Genomic DNA, 22,560 nt, shown 5'->3' on the forward strand with positions numbered 1-22,560 from the left:
TGGAAAACTCCCGTTTATCCTTTCAAACCCTCTCTGTTGAGCATTCATAGAACGCACAAGCAACATTAGGCACCTCTTCCTGTATACACCACTGTATCTAGAATACAGCTCTGTTACTGCATTTATCCTATGCATTGCAACTGTTTGTTTACAACTGTGTCACCCTTTCTGGACCATATTTTACTTCTCTGTGTCTTCCGATGCCAGACCTAGAGCCAGTTATGAATGAATGAGTGAGTAGGTAAATAGATGAAATGGAAGTTTTTAACGTATTGCTCTTCTGAGAAATATCACCTTCCTATGCAGCTGATTCCCCTGCCTTTTAAAATCTGTCCTAAAACTTTTAGATTAGGTCTGGGTTTCTGAGATAGGAACATCCAGAATCAGGAAAGGAGTCCTCACCCACCGTGGATGTTGTGAAAACTCAGAACTCCAGTTCTAAACAGCCCGTACCCAGTGCTACAAGGCCAACATGGGTATACTAACATGAGTTTATGGCCATTCTTTACCCTCCATTAGTTATTCATAGTCCAAAATCTAAATGCCCAGGTGATTTTTTTTTTCTATGACTATGGAATTCGGGGGTTTTGGTTTTGTTTTGTTTTTTTAAGATTTTTATTTATTTATTTGACAGAGACAGAGAGGGAATACAAGCAGGAGGAGTGGGAGAGGGAGAAGCAGGCTTCCCACTGAGCAGGGAGCCCAATGTGGGGCTTGATCCCAGGACCCTAGGATCATGACCTGAGCCGAGGGCAGACGCTCAGCGACTGAGCCACCCAGGCACCCCGGAATTCGGGTTTATGATACAGCGTCTCTGAACCACAGATGAGCTTCAGAAGGGAGGGGGGATTATTATGTGTGTGCACCTTCCTGAGGAGTTGGTCTATAATGTTTATCACTTACTCGTTTATCTAAGAAATACGTATTAAAAAGCCAAGGACTGCTCTGGGCACTGTGAAAAAAAAATAGACAAAAATATCTGCTCTCATAAAACTTACATTATAGCAGGGAGACAAGACACTAAAGGTAAATAATATCTGTAGTATAGATGATGAGTAATAAGAAAAATAAAGCAGGGGAGAGGGCAGGGATGGATTGGGCAGTTTGAGAACAGATGCCCAGGGAAGGGGACACTCAGTAAAGGCCTAAAGGAGGTGGGGAGTGAGCCAGGCAGATTATGGAGGAAGCACAGTCCAGGCGAAGGGAGTAGCAAGGGCAAAGGCCAAGGTGACTTGAGCAGAGAAAGCTGGGAAAAGCGTAGGAGCAGATAAGGTCAGAAAGGTAATGGGCCCGATCATACGAGGGTCATATAGGGCCTTGTGGACGTTGTGAGGGCTTGGACTTTATGCTGAGTGAGGAAAACCACTGGAAGATTTTGAGCAGAGGAATAACGTGATGTGACTTATGTTTTACGAAAATCACTCAGGTTGATTGGTTGGCATTAGACAAAAAAGAGGCAGGACAGAAGGTAGTAGATGAGGGAGGAAGCTACTGCAATAATTCAGGCAAGTGGTAACGATGACTTGGCCAGGGCTGGACATTGAGGTGGTGAGAAGTGGCCAGATAGATGCAGATGCTGTGTGTATGTTGATGGTAGAGCCAGCAGAATTTGCTAATGAATTTGATATTGGGTGCTGAGGCAGGGGGGGATGGATTTGACTTAAGTTTTTGACCTGAGCAACTAGAAAAACAAAATTGCCGTCTGAGAAAGGAAAGACTACAGAAAGAAGAGGTTTGGAAGAAACAACCAGGAGTGTAGTTTTGGGTGTATTAAGTGTAGCAGACACCCAACAGGACATTTTGAGTAGGCAGTTGGATATAAGTTGGATATTTACTTCTGGAATTCAGGAGGAATGAACAAGGTGGAAACAGGGATCTAGGCATAATCAGCAAATAGATTTAAAGCCATGAGATTATGGGGCGCCTGGGTGGCTCAATCGGTTAAACGTCTGCCTTCGGCTCAGGTCATGATCCCAGGGTCCTGGGATTGAGCCCCGCATCGGGCTCCCTGCTCAGCGGGGAGTCTGCTTCTCCCTCTCCCTCTGCCTGCCACTCTGCCTACTTGTGCTCTCTATCTCTCTGTCAAATAAATAAATAAAATCTTAAAAAAAAAGAAAAGCCATGAGATTATATTAAATCACCAAAAGAGTGAGTACAGAAAGAAAAGAGAACAGGTTCCTCCTAAGCCCTGAGGAAATTAGGAGGAATCAGCAAAGATGATTGAGAAGGAGTAGCTGGAGAAGTAGAAAGAAAACCTAGAAAGGGTGGTGTCCTAGAAGCCAAATAAAATTTTTCAAGGAGGAGGAAGCCATCAGCTGTAGCAAAAGCTCTTGATAGTTCAGGTGGAAAACAAGACAGATTTTTAGATGTAACAATTTAGAGGTCATTGGTGACGTAAGGGGCAGTTTCAGTGGAGTGGTGGGTGCAAAAACTAGATAAGAATGGGTTTAAAAGACAATCACAGAAGAGAAATCAGAGATGGGGAGTATAGATGACTTGGTCAAGGAGACTTTCTACTCAGCAAAGGAGAGAAGTGGAGCAGTCACTAGAGTGGGATTCTCTCATGTCTGTGACATGTAAAAAGCTAAGAAGCTAAGAAGCACCACTACAGAAGGAAGCCTAAGGTGTGAGAGTAGAAGGAAATCTAGGTGGGTCCCAGACGGTGCCAGAAGCAGGCTAAAGACTTGACTTTTTGCCTTGCCCTGTTCTAGGAGAGTCCTCCAGAAGTCTTCATAGAAGGCATTTTCCAGCCAAGCTATAAAAGTGGGAAGCTACACACTTTGGAGAACTTGCTAGAGTCCATTGATCCAACCTTAGAGAGCTGGGGAAAGTATTTGATAGCTGCCTGCCAACATTTACAGAAGAAGAACTACTACCACATTCTATACGAGCTGCAGCAGTTTATGAAGGTAATAGCCCCTTCCTGCTCTCTACCTCTGTTGATGACACCCTGCCATGCGGGGAGACTGTGCAAGATGAGGGAACAAGACTATCATTGGGTCCCTGGCCTCACTCTTAGACCAACCCTAGAGCAAATCCATGTGGCTTTCTAGCATTGTTGAATAACATTAGGATTTCCATCCCCATCCCAAAGAGGCAGACCTTAACCTTGTCAATAATAGCATTCTTCAGAATTCAAGGAACATGAAGGTGAAAAAGAGGTCTGTGGCAATTTTAAGATAAGCATGAGGCATGAATGCAGAATTCATAAGGAATGATGGAGAAGTGTTTTTAGAGAAGATGTGTGAAGGAGAGGGAATGAATGTCTCCCAATCTGTCCGAGGGTTGCAAACACTAAATCACAGAGAAATTGAACCACTCAAAGCCAAAGTGAGAGCGAAGCCAAGCTGAATGGAGAATCAGAAGTATCCTTTTTGAAGATCTCTTCTGTGGTGGAATAAAGTCCTTCCCGGGAGCTCAGCCAGTCAGTTTTTTGCTTTAGGATCCCTTGGGCTTAGGAGTAACTGATACAAAATAGCTGTGCAGCTGGTGACAGAAGTGGGTGCTGGCAACCAGGTTTCATGGGTGGAAATCAGGTCAGAATTCTCCTTACACCATACCCTCCAGTATCCCTGATCTCATTTGACCTGCATGTTCATTTTCCTCTTCTAGGACCAAGTCCGGGCCGCCATGACCTGTATCCGGTTCTTCAGTCACAAAGCGAAGACTTACACGGAACTGGGAGAGAAGCTCTCGTGGCTTCTTAAGGCCAAGGACCACCTGAAGATCTACCTCCAAGATACCTCCCGCAGCACCCGAAGGAAGAAAACCACCTTCTTCCAAAAGAAGATGACTGCAGCTGATGTATCAAGGTAGCCTGAGGCTCAAGGAACAGTTAGAGTGGGCAGAAGGGCTGGAATGGGGTGTCTGTTGGTGATGAAGCCACTCTTGTCCATTCCTGAACCCTTGAAAGAGAACCACACATCTAAAGGGAATCATTCCTGGGGCACCTGGGTGGCTCAGTCGTTAAGCATCTACCTTCGGCTCAGGTCGTGATCCCAGGGTCCTGGGATCAAGCCCCGCATTGGGCTTTGTGCTCCGAGGGGAGTTTGCTTCTCCCTCTCCCTGTGTGTGTGCACGCTCTCTCTCTGTCTCTCTCTCAAATAAATAAGTAAAGTCTTTAAAAATAAATAAATAAAGGGAATCATTCCTGAGTGACAGTGGCCAGTACAAGCCTGGAGAACCTACAGAGGAGCTCGTAGGAGAAGAGAGCGGGGGATGTATTAGGATCAGACCCCTTCCAGTAAGCAGGCAAAAGAGATCCTGCGAGATGTTGGCCTGCCCCCGTCTCCATCTTCCTCTCACGCTCCTCCCTTCTCCCTTGCTGAGCAGCGGTCATGCTGGCATCCTGGGGGCTCCTCCACACACCAAGCCCTTCCCTCCTCTCAGTCTTCAGGCTGGCTTATCCATTCACTCCCTCTGCTTACAACACAGCATCTAAAGTAAATGCTGCACCCCGCCTTTATCGCCTTTGTAGGCCCAGTCGCTAAATATTTTATGTGTTCGTTCATTATTCATCTCTCCTCTAGCCTGTGAACTCTGTGAGGGCAGGGTTTGTGTCCCTCTTGACCTCTGTTGTTGTCTGAAGCATGTAGGTGCTACATAAACACTTCCTGATTTGGGGCCTGGACTCTCTCCGGTCCCACGGAGCCTCTGGCCCCTCGGAGGCACCTCTGTCCAGGGCACCAGACCACCCTTTGTGTCTTGTTGTAACTGCTCAGAGAGTATTTTGGATCTCTTCTTCCACCATATCATTTCTTTTGCCTTTTCCAATGCCATCTTCTCGTGGTGTCTCAGTCCCCCGGCTCTAGTCACTCCTGAAGCCCCTCATGAGGCTTGACTGTGCGTCTCCTGTCATCATAGGCACATGAATACACTTCAGCTGCAGATGGAAGTGACCAGGTTCTTACATCGGTGTGAAAGTGCTGGGACCTCGCAGATCACCACCTTGCCTCTGCCAACTCTCTTTGGAAATAACCACATGAAAATGGATGTTGCCTGCAAGGTACAGTCGAATGTTTCAGACCTCTGACAGACTGTTCTTATCTTTCAGAAGTTTACCACAATTGTTATCGTCTAGTTAGTATTTCAGTTGTTCGTTTGAAGGCTGTCTTCCCACTAGAATGTGAGCCACAGAAGGCTGGGGATCAAGTCCATTTTGATTACTCTTGTATCCCTAGTGCCTGGCACTGAGTAGAGTCTCAACAAATACTTGTTGAATAAATGGCGGCCCTCTTTCTTGATAGAGGGGCTACTCCGTACTTATTGCCTCTTTAAGCACATTTCCCTCTCCTTTTCAGGTCATGCTAGGAGGGAAAAATGTGGAAGATGGTTTTGGAATTGCATTCCGTGTTCTGCAGGTATGACTTGAATCACTCAAGATGGATGGAACTGGCCACAGTTCCATGAGAGGTTATTCTTCAGAAAACTTTTATCCCAAGGGAAGCAGATACACATATACGTCACGAATGAAGTCAAGGTGGCTATTACAGAACTGTGTCAAGATTCTCGGGCACTTTGCCAGAAGCCAAGTAACCAATGACAAATTCATCAAGAGCTATCAGATAAAGACCTGAAACCGGGTTCCCCACAGCTGTTCCCCTGCACAGCCTCTGCTTGCTCTCTGAGGGGAGCATGGCTGAAGGAAGTGGCAGGGGGCTGGTGGAGGTCCTGTGCAGCAGGAAGGGCCATCAGCATCAAGAACTGCCCCTCCATCCATCCCTAGGAGTTGGCTCAAGGAGTGCCTTTCCTGTGCTTGTGGTCAGAGGACGCACGTGTGACTATGGCGCTGGAGCAGAGTCTGGAGCAGGGCACTGAAACCACAAGGGGCAGTTTCTCCAGACCACCCCCCACCACCACCCCCCGCGCTGGCCCTCCCCAGACAGTTCCACACAGATACCCTAAGGACCATCACTCTCTGGGCAAGTGGGGTCTGGAACACATTGTGTGTGTGTTGAGGATCAATGGCTTCATGAGTGATCAGACTGATTCCTTTCTATTCCACCTATTTCAGTGTTGGAAACAGCTCTCCACAGCCAGATACCCCTGGTGGACAGGCAGAGCCGCAGTTCCTCTCAGACTCTGTCAAGGATTGTCATAGATTGGGCCTAAAGTGTTTATCTGGTAGTTTCTAGCAAAGCAGTCTTTTGGTGAATTGGTCTGTTTCCAAATACTAAGGCATCTCTTGGCCGAGCACCAAGTGTCCGTAGCAGCAAATACCAACCCCCAACATCCCTATCCTAAGACAAAGGTGGCTCATTAGAAGAACGAACTGGCCTTGGGAATTTGATTAGAATATTTTCAGAAAGTGGCATGGCATTAAGTGAGGTATACCATGTTAGATATCAAGGTTACGATGTTTATGGTTGCTTCCTGAAATGTCTGCCTCATTCCAAAGAGGAACTTTCTGCTTGTTTTTGTTTGTGTGTCATATGAGTATTTTCTATTGTGACTGCAATCAATATGGCTTATCTACACCAAGCAGAGTGGGGGCTTTTTAAATGTTGCCTTCCTTCCTACTGCCGGTGTCCCCTGCTCCCCTAAGCCCCTCATTCTGTGTTCTAGGACTTCCAGCTGGACGCCGCCGCCACCTACTGCAGAGCTGCCCGGCAGTTGGTGGAGAGGGAGAAATACAGCGAAATACAGCAACTGCTCAAGTGTGTCAGTGAGTCAGGCATGGCGGCCAAGAGTGATGGGGACACCATCCTCCTCAACTGCTTGGAAGCATTCAAGAGAATTCCACCCCAGGTACGCTCACTCCTGTACCTCTTGGTTCCTCCATCTATTTCATTGTCTTCACATCCCCCTTCTTGGTTTTTCTGTTCCCCACGATACATTCATGATGTATTGAAACTCCGCAAGATCCCTTTATCTTTCTGACTCCTCTGTACTAATGGTCTCAGCCAAATCAACCCTTCCCTGGAAAGAAAATTCGTGCGTATAACCTCTATCCCTGGCAGGTGTCCCTCAATATCCACTGTCTGACATGTGCACCTGTGGGCAGACCCATTTGAGCTTCTCCCTGTGATTGTAGAGGAGGTCAGGGTGGGTCTGCAGATAGTCTTTGAGCCTGTTGCCTATGAAATTGTCCCCCTGTGGCTTCTTCGTGGGGTAAACAGAGCCACATCCATGTGTGAAGGCCAAGGACAGTCCCCTCGGGAGCTGTTATTTCTCCTCAAATTCCCAAACCTAGTGTTAATCATTAGATTTCCTTTGGTGTTCTTATAGCCAAAGTTGAGTTTAAAAAGAGAACAGGCAGGCTGAGGCTGGATTGGGCCTCAGCTCCCACGCTGGGGACTCCTCTTCCTCCTCTTACGACCGCTATTTCTGTTCTGCACAGGAGCTAGAGGGCCTGATTCAGGCGATACACAGTGATGACAACAAGGTGAGTAGAACTTTCTCCAAACCCTGTTCGTGTCATGAGCAGCACCTGGAGCTAACCTTTTCACCTTTATCCCTTGCTCCCCACAACAGTTCCATTCAACCTGTATCTCCACTTCTTTGTCATCCGGAAGTGGAGCAGGGGCCCAGGCAGGGGTGCAGAGGGAGAAGGTAGATGGAGCACACACAAACATTGACTTCATGAGCCTTTGTCTTCCCACTTCTTCACCTCCATTTTCATGCAGAGCTTCTCTCAGAGACCCCTAGGAAATCCTTCACTTCCATCTTCAGGTTGACTGACTGAATGAGGTTCTCAGAGTGGGTAGGCATTTCTTTATCCTGGAGGGAAAAGGGTACCTTGTACCGGAAGGAAAAAACCCTACCCAGCCCTTGAGCAACAAAGAGCCATTCGTGTCTCATTCTCCAAGCAGGCTAATTCCCTGCGGTCAGTGAGCTCTTAGGAAATCAGTGCTCTGCAAGGAGTACCAGGCAGAATAGAAGTACTCCCAGCTGCTCCTACTTGTGCCTAACCACACGCTCATCCACCCGCCATCTGGAGGAAGGCCCACAGGCCAGCAGAAGCATAGTAAAACCAAGCCAGACTGCCCTGGCCACTAGCAGCGGGAAGATCTGCAGCTGAGTCCCTCCTGAGGAAAACTAATGTCAGGCACATGGCTTCTTACAGAAGCACAGAGCTGCTCCCCATGGTAGTGTTGCTAATCCTTGGACTGAATTTGCCAGGCCTTCAGTCGAGGGATTAGGGAGAATATGTTCCGAGCATTTCTTCATTTATGCTTGCAGCATCCAGATGACCTCTTATGGAAAGGATGGAATTCTAATATTCTGAATTGTAGAGAAGTACTTTTTCAAAATCATAGTGAGAATCCAGCAGCCAGGCCAGACACCCTGGTTCCCTGAGTCCCAAACTGCAGTCCTTTTCCAAGCCTTCAGTGAGCCTCCCCCTCAATAGGACAAAGGCTGTGTCCCTGGGAAAGGCATGCATTAAAATCTCGACAGTTCTTACTTTTTCAGGTCTTTTTCTCTCAACAGCTATTCTCATGCACTTAAGTGATCTCAGGCCACAAGGTCTTGCCAAAAACCAGCCTTACTCAGTTCCTATTTCAGACTTTCTGGCAAAATGCCCTCCTTCTCTAGGTAGGAATCTTGCTTGCCCGCTTGTGATACTATGTTTAATGCACCATAGGTACTAAGTAGAGCTAAACCCGTGGGTGAGAGCAAACATCCTGGGGCAGCAGGTAGATACCCAGACACCAGGCCTTGATCATTTAGTAAGCTTAGAGAATATCCGGCATCTTCTAGCTTTAGCAGACTATCTGTAGTTGAGCTTAGGAAAGAAAGACTTCAGCGACCAAGACAGAAAAGAAGGTGGAAGGTTGAAACATGAAGGGAGAGGAGTCCCTTCCAGCCACCAGAAGGGACTGTCACAGCAGAAGGGCAGCTGCTGGTGGAAGCTCTGAGGCAGCTCCTGAGGGCCTGGCTGTTGGCTGGCCTAGAACACTGGCAAACCAGCAACGTGCTGGTGAGGTCGGGGCCAGGGAAGGCATGGGCTCTGGTCTCCACTACACTGGGGCTTTATGAGGTGGAGGCCTCCAGGATGCAAGAGAGACACCCCTCATACCCAAAACTGAGATGCTTCTGATCCAAACAGCAGAAGTCAAGTCAACGTGTGATGAGACCTTAATTAGACCTTTTCTAATGGTGTGTGTGCATGTTCCTACCTGAATTTCCAGTTACAAGATGTTAAATACAGCAGGTCAAAACAGAAAAACAGTGAAAGGGGTATCTGTGTGTGCCCATGGTAAGGGAGAGATATGATGTTTCGTCCATTCGTGCATTCATTCATTCACTTAATGCATATTTATTCAGTTCCTACCGCATGCCAGGCCGTGCGTGCACTAGGCACAAGTACAAGAAGTAGAAAAAGCAGACACCATTCCTGTCCTCATGGAGCTTAAAATCTAGTCAAGGAAACAGACATCAATCAAATCATCACCCAGACAACTGTAAAATCCTCACGTGTGGGCAGTGACAGTGCTGACTGTGAAGCGAGGAGGAAGCTGGAGTGCCCAGGATAGTGAGGAGGAGAGCCTCAGAAGCAATAGACAGAGGCCAGACTCCGCCCGCCTGCCTGCTTTCTTCTTTTTGACATTCTGAGATTATTTGTAATCATTATAAAATAACACAGTATAATAGCTTAAGGTCCAGAATATTTAAAGCGTTGCTACAATGTAATGAACGACAAGAACCCAGTCATTAATTTGATAGGTGAGAAGTTGATCTGCCGAGCTCTGGGACACAGCTCTGTGTTTGTTGCTTCATCATCCGTGATGGTTTCTCTCTGGCTGTCTCTTCTGCCCCATTGCCAGGTTCAGGCCTACCTGACATGTTGCAAACTGCGTTCTGCCTACCTGATTGCCGTGAAGCAAGAGCACTCACGCGCCACAGTCCTCGTCCAGCAGGTGCAGCAGGCCGCCAAGAGCAGCGGGGACACAGTAGTGCAAGACATCTGCACACAGTGGCTTCTGACGAGCCACACCCGGGGTGCCCACGGCTCAGGCTCCAGGAAGTGACCATGGGCAGCGGGGCCTGAATACTGTGGAACAGGAGAGATGGAGATGATCTCTCCCTCTTTCCTCCTGTGCAGTGGGACTTCCCTGGCTCTGCCCCAGGTCGGAAAGAGCTGGATTGGACCCTACTTGCCATCTTGGGCAAGGATAGGACCTTTCACGCCACGCAAGTGCCATGTTTCTGTAAAATTGTGGAATCTGTATGTTTGTCTGGAGATGGCCAGTTCTTTCTACCTCAGAGTGAGTGAGTGTGCGTGCACTCTCCTGTGCACTCATGTTTACGCCTAAGCATTTCTGAACAAACAAAACAACCCCCCCCCCCCCCCACCAAAAAGAGGCACTTTTACTTTAGACTTCTGCCAGTCTGAAAACCTTCCCTGCGTTTTGGTTCTTAACCCGGGTCATCCTGTTTATATGCAGTTCCTTCCGTGTGGAGATGCTCAGTAGCTCCTCATAACTAGAAGGGTTTTACAGAGAATTCTAGAGCAGCACCAAAAGGATTGCCTCTTATTTCTTCCTTCTCCTCCCCAAATTCAGAGATGGCCTTGGGGCAAGTGCTAATTGTGGAATAAAACTGGTCCATGCATGTCCTGTCACAAGCACAAGGAGTTACCAGGAATCTTTGGAAGGTAGTGTGAACAGAAGGATCCTCAGGTGCCGGCGTCTGAAAACTGGATTCACACAGTGAGGGGGTCAGAGCCCCACACACCGGCAGGCAGGGCACCGTCACATCCATCCCACAGGGAGAGAAAAGTGAACCTCTCCAAACAAGAATGCAGGAAGGTTGCCGACAAGCACAGAGCTGGCTTCTGCGAATATCCCTGCCACAAAGAGAGAACACGGCTCCCTAGTCGAGAGTGAAGAGAGAAATGGTAGCCACGATCCTAGGACTAAAATGGCTAGACTGCCTGTTTGAATTACAGTCCTATTTGTGCCCCTTTAAAATGGTTAGGAAACTGCTTCCTCTTCTCTCCTGCTTCTCCACAGTCTCAGCAGGACCACAAGATGAAGACGCAGAGAACCAGGGTCATTGAGAGGGCGGTGCACTTCTTTGTCTTCACAGAGGGAGTCGTGGGTTGGGCCTGTGGATAAGAGTCAAAACAAAGGGACAATGAATAGGTCCCCATCCAGTTGGTGGAAAACCAGGTGAAGTACTCCTTTCATACTCCCACACCAGATGCGATTTAGAAAGGGTCTTTCATCCTTAATGACTTGGATTTGCAAATGAGGGCCCTGAGGAAAGCTCTGCAACTCTGAGCCTCCCACCAGCCGGAGCTCAGTCTGAGGATCTCACATTTGTTGCTGAGACAAACAGGAACTGGAAGCCAAAGTCAGTATCTCTGGTGCTTAGACCTATGGATTTCTCTCTGAACCAGGTTTTTTGATAGTAAAAAAACAACTGTTATGGGCATCTGTCAAATTCAGAGCTTTGGTCCTATAGAGAGGAGAAAGACTCTGCACAGAAAATATTAGATCTCTTTTTGGGAGAAGTTTAACAAGTGAAGTGGTTTTTCCTTCTTTGAGTCATAGAATTGTCTGTCTTCCAGGAAATGTCATTCCCTGGCATCTGCTTGCCCTTCAGAGTCTGCCTGTCCTCTTTGCACTGGATATAAGCACTTTATATGAATGGGTTGCAAATCGTGCAGCTTTTAATTTGGGATGTTAAGACCAGATTTTTCTGGGGCGCCTGGGTGGCTCAGTCATTAAGCGTCTGCCTTCGGCTCAGGTCATGATCCCAGGGTCCTGGGATCGAGCCCCGCATCAGGCTCCCTGTTCAGCAGGAAACCTGCTTCTCCCTCTTCTACTCCCCCTGCTTGTGTTCCCTCTCTCACTGTGTCTCTCTCTGTCAAATAAATAAAATCTTAAAAAAAAAAAAAAAAAAAACAGATTTTTCTGACTTTTTTCCTCTAACTAGTTGAACTATAAAATAGGTAACCATTGACTGGACTAAGATGAGGCTAAAGGTCTTTGAGCATCACGCTGTGGTCTCCAGGGAAAAAAAAGTACATGTTGAAGGGTTGAATGTTTCACTACAGGCAAGCCACAATAAAGTGTCTATCCTACCAGTTTCTTGGCTTTGCGACTTTTTTTGTGATGTCTTGCTCTTACCCTTCCCTTCCTTTTTGCCTTGTGTTCTGTGTGAAGTGAAACCACAGGTGGGGGAGCTCAGATGGTCTTCAGTTCTTGAATTTTCTTGAAATGATTCCCATCATAACTAATGACTCTTTGGTTAGGATTTATCTCAAGTTTCCTATGTGTTCAAAACTATTAGTGTACTCTCTACCACCAGAAAACTTTTTTGCTTCAATTGGGGTTGTAGGTGGAAGTAGGTTATACATTCATCAGGTATAGAAAGTAAGTGAAAAAAGTCCCTCCCATCCCTGTCCCCTCAACCCAGTGCTCTCCCAGAGGCCACCAATGTTACCAGTTTCTAGTGTATACTTCCAGAGCTATCTTACTGTGTAAACTAAACAGCAATGACTAAAATATTCCATGGTGAAAGATATACCATAATTATTTAACCAGTCTCTTGGATATTTTAGGTCATTGCTATCTCTCACCACTACAAACTATGCTGCAGTGAATTATCTTGTCCCAAATCCCCTGGACAAGGATGAATGGATGTGTGCATTTGGCACATATTGCCAGTTGCCTTCCAAAGAGGTCACAGCAATGAACTCTTCCACCAGCAGTGTAGGACAGAACCCACTTTCCCATATCCTTGCCATTGAACTTTGTGGCTCTTGGCCAGTCCGATACATGAAAAATGGTACTGAACATTTTTTTAAGCTGCTCATCATTTTTAAAAATCCATATGTCTTTTTAATATCAACCAAATTGTAAATCTTCAAAACCAAGTGTAGGGTCTTTGGGGAAAGTAGAACTGAAGCTTAAATTGTTTTCTTGCCACCCTCTTAGAGCATGTGTTTACAGTATAATACTTAAGCCATGGACTGTAGCATTGCTGCCATTATCTCCTTTCCCCAGAAACATGACCTCTTCTAAATTTCTCATTAAAAAAAAAAAAAGTTCAGAAATTGTGATGAAAGTAGACCTGAAAATCACCTGGTATGGACATGGCACAAAGATGTATCACAACACAGATAATTAGAACACCCAATCTAACTCTAGGATAGGGGACTATAGACTATGTTTAGAAACCTGAGACACTCCAAAGTTACCAGTTATCTTTGGCTGGAGCTTAAACGAAGTAGGTCAAATGCTTTTAGACTGTCTTCATACCCAAGCAACCAAATATGAATAGTCCCATAACCCAAAGGTTATGGCCTTTGTTGGTCATCATCTCTTCCATAGTAATAATGTCGACTGCCCTGTCCTTAAAACTTCCAATTCCTCTACAACAAATTCATTCCACATCTGGTTATTGAATGGCTTTCTTCAGTGGAGTGCTTTCCTGCTCGTTTCTTCATGTTGTTATTTCTGCTTGGAACCCTTCCTTCACAACCTCCCAGTCTCTACCCCACCCACCAGTCTACTGTTGTCAAAACCCTGTCTTCAGGTTCATTTTATGTCCCATTTCCTCTACAGATTGTTTCTCTGACTATATACTTTCTCTTCATCCTACTTAAAGGCTGAAATTCTTCAAGATTCTATCCATTCTCTCTTGACCCTTATACTCTCCAATACAATCCCATAATTTCAACAATCATCTTGGCTTGCTGAGTTCTAAACCAAAGCTGTCCCTCTTAATTCCTGTCCACATCAGACCTGCCTTTTGATTGTTTCCAGGAAGTCACCCACATGGATGACCTCGTGGCTAATATTATAAAAATATTAGCAAGTCCAAAATGGAACACATCCTATTCCACCCACAAACCTGATCTTCCTCCTTCAGTGATTTGTATTACTGTTATTATCACTGTTAGGCATGCTGCCTGGGTTAGAAACATCAAGGTTTCTCTGTATTGACTATTTCTTCCCATTCCTCATTCAAACCTTCCGGTGCGTACCATGCATCAAGCATATATCCAGTTGGAAGCCAAATGCTATTATCATCCTACCTTTCCAGTCAGAAGAACCTCAATTTAAAGGAAACAGGAACTCAAACAATGGAAATTTGGCTCCTGCTATCTTTTTAGAAGTAAATTGTTAAACTGATATGTCACCTGCATGAGATTGCACCCACAAAGAACCATAGCTTTTTTTGAGAGAGAGAAGTGACCATAGAATACATTGAATGCATCTTATTTTTTCATTCAATTATTTATTCAACAAATAAATACTGATTACAGTTACATAGTGAGCTGCATGCTAGAGATATAAAGATGATCAAAATAGACAAAGTTCGTGTGCTCCTGGTACTTACAGAGTCCTCACAGATGACCCTCCCCCCTCTCATGTGCTCTCTCTCATTCTTGCTCTCTCAAATGAATAAATAAAAAATCTTAAAAAAAAAAAAAAAAAGTCATAGAGGCCAAGGAAGTAAGTTGACTTCCAGCTCCATGTGGCTCTTTTTACTCTTGAAAACCACCCCCGAAGAGTCAGGAGGAACAGACTCTAAACAAACATACCTCCGAACAGAAATGAACAATATAGGGGCGCCTGGGTGGGTCATCATTAAGCGTCTGCTTTCAGCTCAGGTCATGGTCCCAGGGTCCTGGGATCGAACCCTACATTGGGCTCCTTGCTCAGCAGAAAGCCTCCTTCTCCCTCTCCCACTCCCCTTTCTTGTATTCCCTCTCTCGCAGTCTCTCTCTCTGTCAAAAAAATAAATAAAATCTTTAAAAAAAAAATGAATGATATAAAGATTTAAAAATGGATGGAGTGATACTTCTGCTGTAGAAGGTGGAAAGGAAGAAAAGATGAGGGGGATACAGGTAAGTTTGCTGATTTGGTAGCCGAAGGACCATGTTCTCTATGAAGTCAGAGGAGAAGTCACCTGTTAACAGCCCAAGGTTGCTGATAGGTTGAGTGACTTGAGAAGATGGAGAAGACCTGAACCACGTGTTGTAAGCTGAGAAGCAGTGTTCTGTGAAGCTTTTGAAGTTTATTTGGGCCTCTGTGGGTGAAGGGGTCCCTGAGAGCTGTATTCTGGGGTGGAGGGCAGAGAGACTGGTTGCCATTAGCATTTTTATGCAAGTATTGCTGGTAAATTGCCTAAAGAGCTCTCAGAAGACCTTAAATTCCCATGGCTCCAGTTACTCATTTTTTTTTCTTTTTTTCTCATTTTAAAGCAACATCCACTTTTGTACCTAATTTTGTATCTGTAGTTTTGTATTCTTTTTTTTTTTTTTTTTTAAGGGAGAGAAAGAGCATGTGCATGCAGGGTGGGGGGCAGTCAGAGGGAGCCAGAGAGAGAGCATCTTAAGCAGGCTCCATGCCCAGCGTAGAGCCCAGTGCAGGGCTCCATTTCACCACCCTGAGATCATGACCTGAGCCAAAATCAAGAGTCGGATGCTTTAACCAACTGAGCCAGCCAGGCACCCCATATTCTCTTCTTAAATATGGTCCCACAAATTGCCTAAGCTTCTCTGGATCCATCCTTGACTGTGGGGAAACAAGTGATCACTGAAGCCAGCTGACGTTGAGGACCAGTGGTTGATAGTGGTTCTAGACTGCCAGGCTGTGTGATTTTCTCCAGAAATCAGAGATTTGGATTCTTCAAGGCTTGGCTTTTGCTAGACAGGTGTGATAATAGGACAAGGGAATTAGCAAGGGGAGCTGGAGGAGAAGGAAGTTAGGTTAGAGTGGGATGTTGGAAGGTAACATACCTGAGGAGCAGCAAGTTCATGTAATGACAGGGTGTCCAGATGTGACCCTTCTCATGGGAATGGGAGACCAAGGAAGAGTGAAGGAGGTCAGTGCTGAGGAGATCAAGGAACTGAGTCTGAGTGGACATACAGCACACTTTCAAATACTAGTGCTTTGGGCAACCCATATGTACCCATGGTTATCACCCTCTTACAGTACCATGATGGTATTTGAGTCAAGATACTTACTGTCTAATCATGAGGCAGAATTCTCATATGTTCAGTAAACAATCTTTCTTTCGTGCCAGACTGACATTAAACCTCTCTGGTAGACATGGGCCCTGGCACAGGAAAGGCACCTCTTCTTTGGGAATTCCCAGAGCTGGGCCGTCAGTGCACATGTCTGGGTTATGTGAACAGTAATGCCCTTAGACCCAGGCAAGAAGGGCTCCTTCCCTCAGTCATGTACTTTAAAAAACCCTACATTTCACAAAAATGCACTTGAAAGTAGTAAATTTATTTAAGAATGTGTGAACATCTCTGTTACTTGGGCTCTGATGCTCAGTTCTGACATAACACAACCTGATACCCTAAACATCTGCTCTCATGCCTAACACTGTTAAAGCCCCCAGGAAAACAAGTTTTGACTGCCTCCAAATGCTTTAAAGGTGTTGTAGATGGTGCCGCTGCTCCTGAGTGCAGTGAGGGTTTGAACAGAGGAAGCGACTGGGGAGGAGAAAAGGCCAGTTAGGCACATTCATTCTCAGCATGAGGATCACAGATACTTGCATTAAAATGGATATCATTTTCAGTAGTGCTGAGTGTCTATTTTTTCTTGTCTCTCTTCTTTTTCCAATGTGTGTGCTTGCAACACTTGTATTTGGAGGCTAAATAATAATTCATTTAACCTTTAAATTGATAGACATGAAGGTGTAGAGGAAACGTGAATGAAATATAATATCCATTGTTTACACTGACAACTAAATGGACATTGAATATTAGAATCATGAATAGTTTTATTTTTACAAAAATTCCTAGAATAAATTTTCAAAAGGTAAAAAGCTTTATTTAAATAATTTTTATTTAAAATGTTGATATTTGGGGCATCTGGGTGGCTCAGTCGGTTAAGCATCTGCCTTCGGCTCAGGTCATGATCCCAGGGTCTTGGGATCAAGTCCCACATCGGGATCCTTGCTCAATGGGGAGAGTCTGCTTCTCCCTCTGCCTGCCACTCCCCCTGCTTGTGCTCGCTCTCTCTCTCTGTGTCAAATAAATAAAATCTTAAAAAAAAATAAAATAAAATGTTGATAATCATAGCTATACTGTATTTTTTTTAAGATTTTATTTATTTATTCATGAAAGACAGAAGCAGAGGGAGAAGCAGGCTCCCCGCAGAGCGGAGAGCCCGATGCGGGACTCGATCCCAGGACCCTGGGATCATGACCCCAGCTGAAGGCAGACACTTAACCAACTGAGCCACCCAGGCATCCCTATACTGCATTTTGTCCTTTAATTTGAATAAACAATTATTCTAGAAGGAAAATAACCTAAGACATTTAAGGTAATTTTTATTTTTGCATTTCTTTAATTTACATTTTTATGAAAACATTTAAATTGCATTTATTTTAAATACACTTATATTTTGTATTTTTTAAATTCTTTAGGTAACTAATTACTGCCACTAGAACACAAAATATTGGATGATTATAACAACATAACGATTTTGTTGAGATGGAAGCCATATGGAGCAGAACCACCCTCCCACTTTCTCCCCATTGGACTATGAAATGAGCAAGAAATAGGCTTTTATTGTATTAAGCTGGTAAAATTTAGCATTGTTTGTTACAGCAGTTAATCTACTCTCCTATCCAAACAAGTTGTACCTCATGTTCTATGATCTCAGCTGATTGTTTTGTCTAAGAGATATCATATATCCATGTATAGAAAAAATAGATTATACACATAGATGAAAATTTGGATAAACACCTATGAAAGTATTATAACCAGGACTATTAAGACTCTGTACTAGGATGTTAGATTAGTTATCCCTGTGGAGCTTGAAATTAATGGAAGATGACAGATACTTGGAGTGGAGAAAAATACAATCAAAGCAGAGTCAAAATGTCATGTTACAGAAATGAGGAAATTGGATGAAAGTAGGTCAAGAAGACATCTGCCTTAAATCAGGAGTAATGGTAGGGGAATGTACGTAAAGAAGAAAAATGGTAGATGGGGTGCCTGGGTGGCTCAATCAGTTAAGCGTCCAACTCTTGATTTTGGCTCAGGTCATGATCTCAGAGTCCTGAGATTGAGCCCTACATCAGGCTCTGCACTGAGCATGGAGCCTGCTTGAGATTCTCTCTCTATCCCTCTGTCCTTTTCCCCACACCCAAAATAAATAAGTAATTTTTTTAAATGGTAGAACATCAGCATTCAATATATGGCTTAATATATGTCAATATAATACTATTGTATCAGGACCTAGATTTCAACAATAAAGACCATTTATTGTGTCATGTAACAACAAGTCTCAAGGGGGGATAGCTCCAGTCTTGGTTAATTCAGTGACTCACTAATTTATCATCAGCACCCCAGGTCCTTCCATCTTTCCCTCTACCATCCTCAGCATATGAGCTTGTTCTTTTGGCCATGACTCAAGATAATTGTGATAGATTCAAATGTCATATTCAGCCATGACAACATCCAACAGAAGAAGACAAAACATTTCTTGTGCCTCACTTTTTAGTCAACATCAAAACCTCTCCCAGAAGTTACCAACAAGGATCCTTCCACATCCCATGGGCCATGATTGAGGCACATGCCTTTTCCAAAACCAATCATTTGCGAGGGAAGTGTGATCACCATGATTACCTTGGACTAGCAGTTCACAGCCCTACTTGCACATCAGAATTACCTGGGACTTTCGAAAATTTTTGCCCAAGAATACAACAATTAAATATTAATCTCTGGGGTAAGACCTAGTCATTGGCATTTTGTTTTAAAGTAACCTAGGTTTGAAAACAACGCTATAATGAGTTAATCAGTCACAGACAGTGACAGTGGCAGCCCACACAGTCTACTGAAAGTACTAATAATTTTCGTATATTGAAGTGTAGTTGACATACAATATTGTATTAGTTGCAAGTGTGCAACATAGTGATTCAACATTTATATACATTAAAAAGTGGTCACTATAGGAGCGCTTGGGTGGCTCATTCAGTTAAGCATCTGACTCTTGATCTCAGCTCAGGTCTTAATTTCAGGGTCATGAGTTCAGCCCCATGTTGGGCTCCACGTTGGGCGTGGAGTCTACTTAAAAAAAAAAAAAATTTGAAATGGTCACCATAATAAGCATAGCTACCATCTGTCACCATACAAAGTTGTTACATATTATTGACTATATTCCCTATGCTGTGCATTAAGTCCCCATTATTTACTTATTTTATAACTGGGAGTTTGTATCTTTTTATCTCCTTCACCTATTTCACCCATATCCCCCTCACCTCCGCTCTGGTACCTACTAGATAGTTCTCTGTATCTGGGTCTATTTCTGTTTTGTTTGTTCATTTGTTTTGTTTTTAGGTTCCACATATAAGTGAAATCATATGGTGTTTATCTTTCTCTGTCTTATTTTACTTAGCATAATACCCTCTAGATCCATCCATGTTGTCGCAAATTGCAGTATTTCTTTCTTTTTTATGGCTGAGTAATATTTGTGTGTGTATATGTATACATGTATGTATGTATGTGTATACATGTGTGTATATATGTATATGTGTGTATACATATACATATGTGTGTATACCTACATATATGTGTATACCTACATATATATGTAGATGTAGATGAATGGATAAAGAAGATGTGATATATACATACATATATATGTATACTATATATGTATATACTATATATGTGTGTGTATATATATGTATACATATATATACATATAGTATATGTATATGTACATAATATATCTATATATATGTATATACTATATGTGTAAATATATGTGTATGTGTATAAATGTATGTATATGTACATATGTATGTATATATAGATAGATGAATGGATAAAGAAGATGTGATATATATATATATATATATTTTTTTTTATCCATTCATGTATTAATGGACATTTGGGTTGCTTCCATATCTTGACTATTGTAAATAATGCTGCAATGAACATAGGGGTTCATATATCTTTTCAAATGAACATTTTTGCTTTCTTCAGGTAAATACTCAAGTAGAATTGCTGGATCATATAGCATTTCTTTTTGGGGGCATAGTCTATTTTTAACTTTTTGAGGAACTCCATATGTTTTTCATAGTGGCTGCACTAATTTGCATTCCCACCAGCAGGAAATCATTCATTTTCATTTCCAAGGAAAATGTGAAAATACTGTGCTTTTTAAAAAATGAAATTTATTTCCTATCAATCCTTCCCAGGGGCAACCTCTTTTATGTGTTCATTGTATATGATTTTAGACCTTTTTCTGTGCTTTCACAAACTTACGTATATACCCACAGAAAATATATGGTATCATGATATATGTGTGTAATCTTTAAATATAAATCTTATCTCCCACACACATTCATCATTCTGCATTTCATCAATTCATCCAATCATGTGTGTGTGTCTTCATATATGTGTGTATATACTTTTTAATATAATTATTTTTTGAGTAATTACCCCAAAAGAAAGTATACTAGTACTCCATTGTATGATTATATCAAAGATTAGTTTTCCCCAAATGGACATTTAGGTTGTTTCCACCTTTTTGCTAGTACAAAAAACGCCTCCTTACACATATATGTTAATGTTACTGCAGATATTAAGAAGCAGAATTGTGGAATTGAAATGGCTTCACCATTTCTTCCACTCATACCAGCAGTATATAAAAATATCTACTTCCTAGAATTTTACCAACATTTTTTTAAAGATTTTATTTATTTGTTTGACAGCATAAGCAGGTGGAGCGGCAGGCAGAGGGAGAGGGAGAACCACACTTCCCACTGAGCAGGGAGCCCAACGAGGGTCTCGATCCCAGGACCCTGGGACCATGACCTGAGCCGAAGGCAGACGCTTAACGACTGAGCCACCCAGGCACCCCAGCATCCAGCTCTTGATTTCAGCTCAGGTCATGATCTCAGGATTGTGAGATGGAGCCCTGCCTTGGGCTCCACGCTAAGCATGGAGCCTGCTTAAGATTCTCTCTCTCCCTCTCCCTTTGCCCCTCCCCTCCTTCTCTCCCTCTTAAAAAAAAAAAAGTTAAAGCTCTTTATATAATATGGCTACTACTTCTTTGTCTGAGATCCATCTATCACTGCAGCAGATGCCCTGGTGTACCAACCAGATTCCCCACTTCAGAAATGAAACACCTATACCCCAGATGCTGGGAGTGTTGGCAGCTGATAGCGCTCAGCTCAGTATCTCTCTAGAACTTGCCCTCATCAAAAAGAGCCACCTTGCCCAGGTCATGCCCCCTCCCTGGCTCCCTGGAAGCTGCCCACATCCAGTGACTGGGCAATGTGGTCTATAAAGGCCACCCTTCTTTCCTCAGTACAGGACAACTCTGTTCCAGAGCTCCCTGTGAGTTGAGGATCATTGAAGCCTTTGTTTTGACTGCACCACTAATCCACTTTGCCCTCCGCCCAACCATACTTCCATCAATCCCCCATAGTTATTGGTCCCAAGAGTACTCCCAGCAAGCCCCCTGTGTGCCATTTCTCAGGATACCTGGCTTAAATTACATGTATGTTCACCAATATCACTTGACTTTTAACTTTATTTCTGGTGTGTTTTTTAGATGTATCCCAACATTCCCATATGCTTTTTGCTCTTCATGTCTTAAAAAGGCCTTCCCTATTCTAAGGGCTTAAAGATATTCTCCTACATTTTCTTCTAATGCTTTTACTTTTATTTTTCTTCTTAATCCATCTAGTACTTGTTTTTTTGAGTGGTGTGAAATCAGGAATCTAACCTTATTTTTCATTTGGATAGCTATTTGTCTAACAACGTTGAATAGTCCCATGTTTTTCTCATTGATTTGAAATGCCACCTCTACAGCGGTCACATCCTCACACAACTCTTCCCCCTCCCCATAGCTGAATGCTGTGAGTGAGCATCTGACCCCAGCCAAATCTGAGGTTCTGTTTTTTAAAAGATTTTATTTATTTATTTATTTATTTATTTATTTATTTATTTATTTATTTAGGGAGATAGCACAAGCTGGGGAGAGGGGCAGAGGCAGAGGGAGAAGCAGACTCGCCACTGAGCAGGGAGCCTGACTCAGGGCTCAATCCCAGGACCCTGAGATCATGACCTGAGCCGAAGGCAGATGCTTAACTGACTGAGCCACCCAGGTGCCCCCTGAGGTTCTTTAAATACTAAAAATAGGAAATTCTGCAGTGCCTCTTCAGTGGTAGACAGAAGGAGATGTGAAGCTCGACAGTTTTCCACAGTCAAGTTTCTTGCCACTTACTCTGAAGTGAAGTCCACATCCAGAGAAAAGGAAATATTGTAGAGAGAGGGGCAGGGGGATGCTTGATGCCTGATCTCTAGTTATTTCTGAGCTACATCCCTACCCTTTCCCACTTTTCATATCCAGCCTTTCCTTGAATTTATGAGCAAAATATTCTGTTATTTGGCTTAAGCTTGCTCAAAATGGGTGTCTACCTTGTAACTAAAAGAGACCAAATACACATGGTGGGTCTTCCAAGGTTTGGAGGCATATCAACACTGAATACAGAGCTGAGTTGGACAAGGGCTAGTTACCAGCCAAGGTCATCTGTGACAGCTAGTCTTCCCTGAGGTAATCTGTGCTCTGGAACTGTTTGCTTCTTGACTTTATATGTATCTTCGGTTTCCTTTTCCTTTAG

General features: G+C 43.7%; 1 protein-coding gene across 3 annotated transcripts in view; it reads left to right on the forward strand.

Annotated features, from left to right (window-relative positions):
* The window catches only part of ZFYVE26 (zinc finger FYVE-type containing 26), a 69,933-nt gene extending 52,168 nt beyond the window's left edge, over nucleotides 1-17,765 (forward strand). Inside the window, exons 36-42 of one of the 3 annotated variants that reach the window (XM_034992967.1) lie at nucleotides 2,712-2,909; nucleotides 3,613-3,812; nucleotides 4,864-5,005; nucleotides 5,301-5,360; nucleotides 6,565-6,747; nucleotides 7,340-7,384; nucleotides 17,344-17,765. In XM_034992967.1, the coding sequence (XP_034848858.1) occupies nucleotides 2,712-2,909; nucleotides 3,613-3,812; nucleotides 4,864-5,005; nucleotides 5,301-5,360; nucleotides 6,565-6,747; nucleotides 7,340-7,384; nucleotides 17,344-17,364 (849 nt within the window). In that variant the 3' untranslated portion in view covers nucleotides 17,365-17,765. Of the gene's footprint in view, nucleotides 1-2,711; nucleotides 2,910-3,612; nucleotides 3,813-4,863; nucleotides 5,006-5,300; nucleotides 5,361-6,564; nucleotides 6,748-7,339; nucleotides 7,385-9,267; nucleotides 11,705-17,343 lie in introns of those variants that run through there. The other 2 variants (XM_034992966.1, XM_034992965.1) reach the window with 2 other exon arrangements.
* Nucleotides 17,766-22,560: the final 4,795 nt, after the last annotated feature.

The sequence above is a fragment of the Mirounga leonina genome, unplaced genomic scaffold (genome assembly GCF_011800145.1).
Source record: "Mirounga leonina isolate KUSES-001 unplaced genomic scaffold, KU_Mleo_1.0 Mir_82, whole genome shotgun sequence".
Classification (NCBI taxonomy): Eukaryota; Metazoa; Chordata; class Mammalia; order Carnivora; family Phocidae; genus Mirounga; species Mirounga leonina.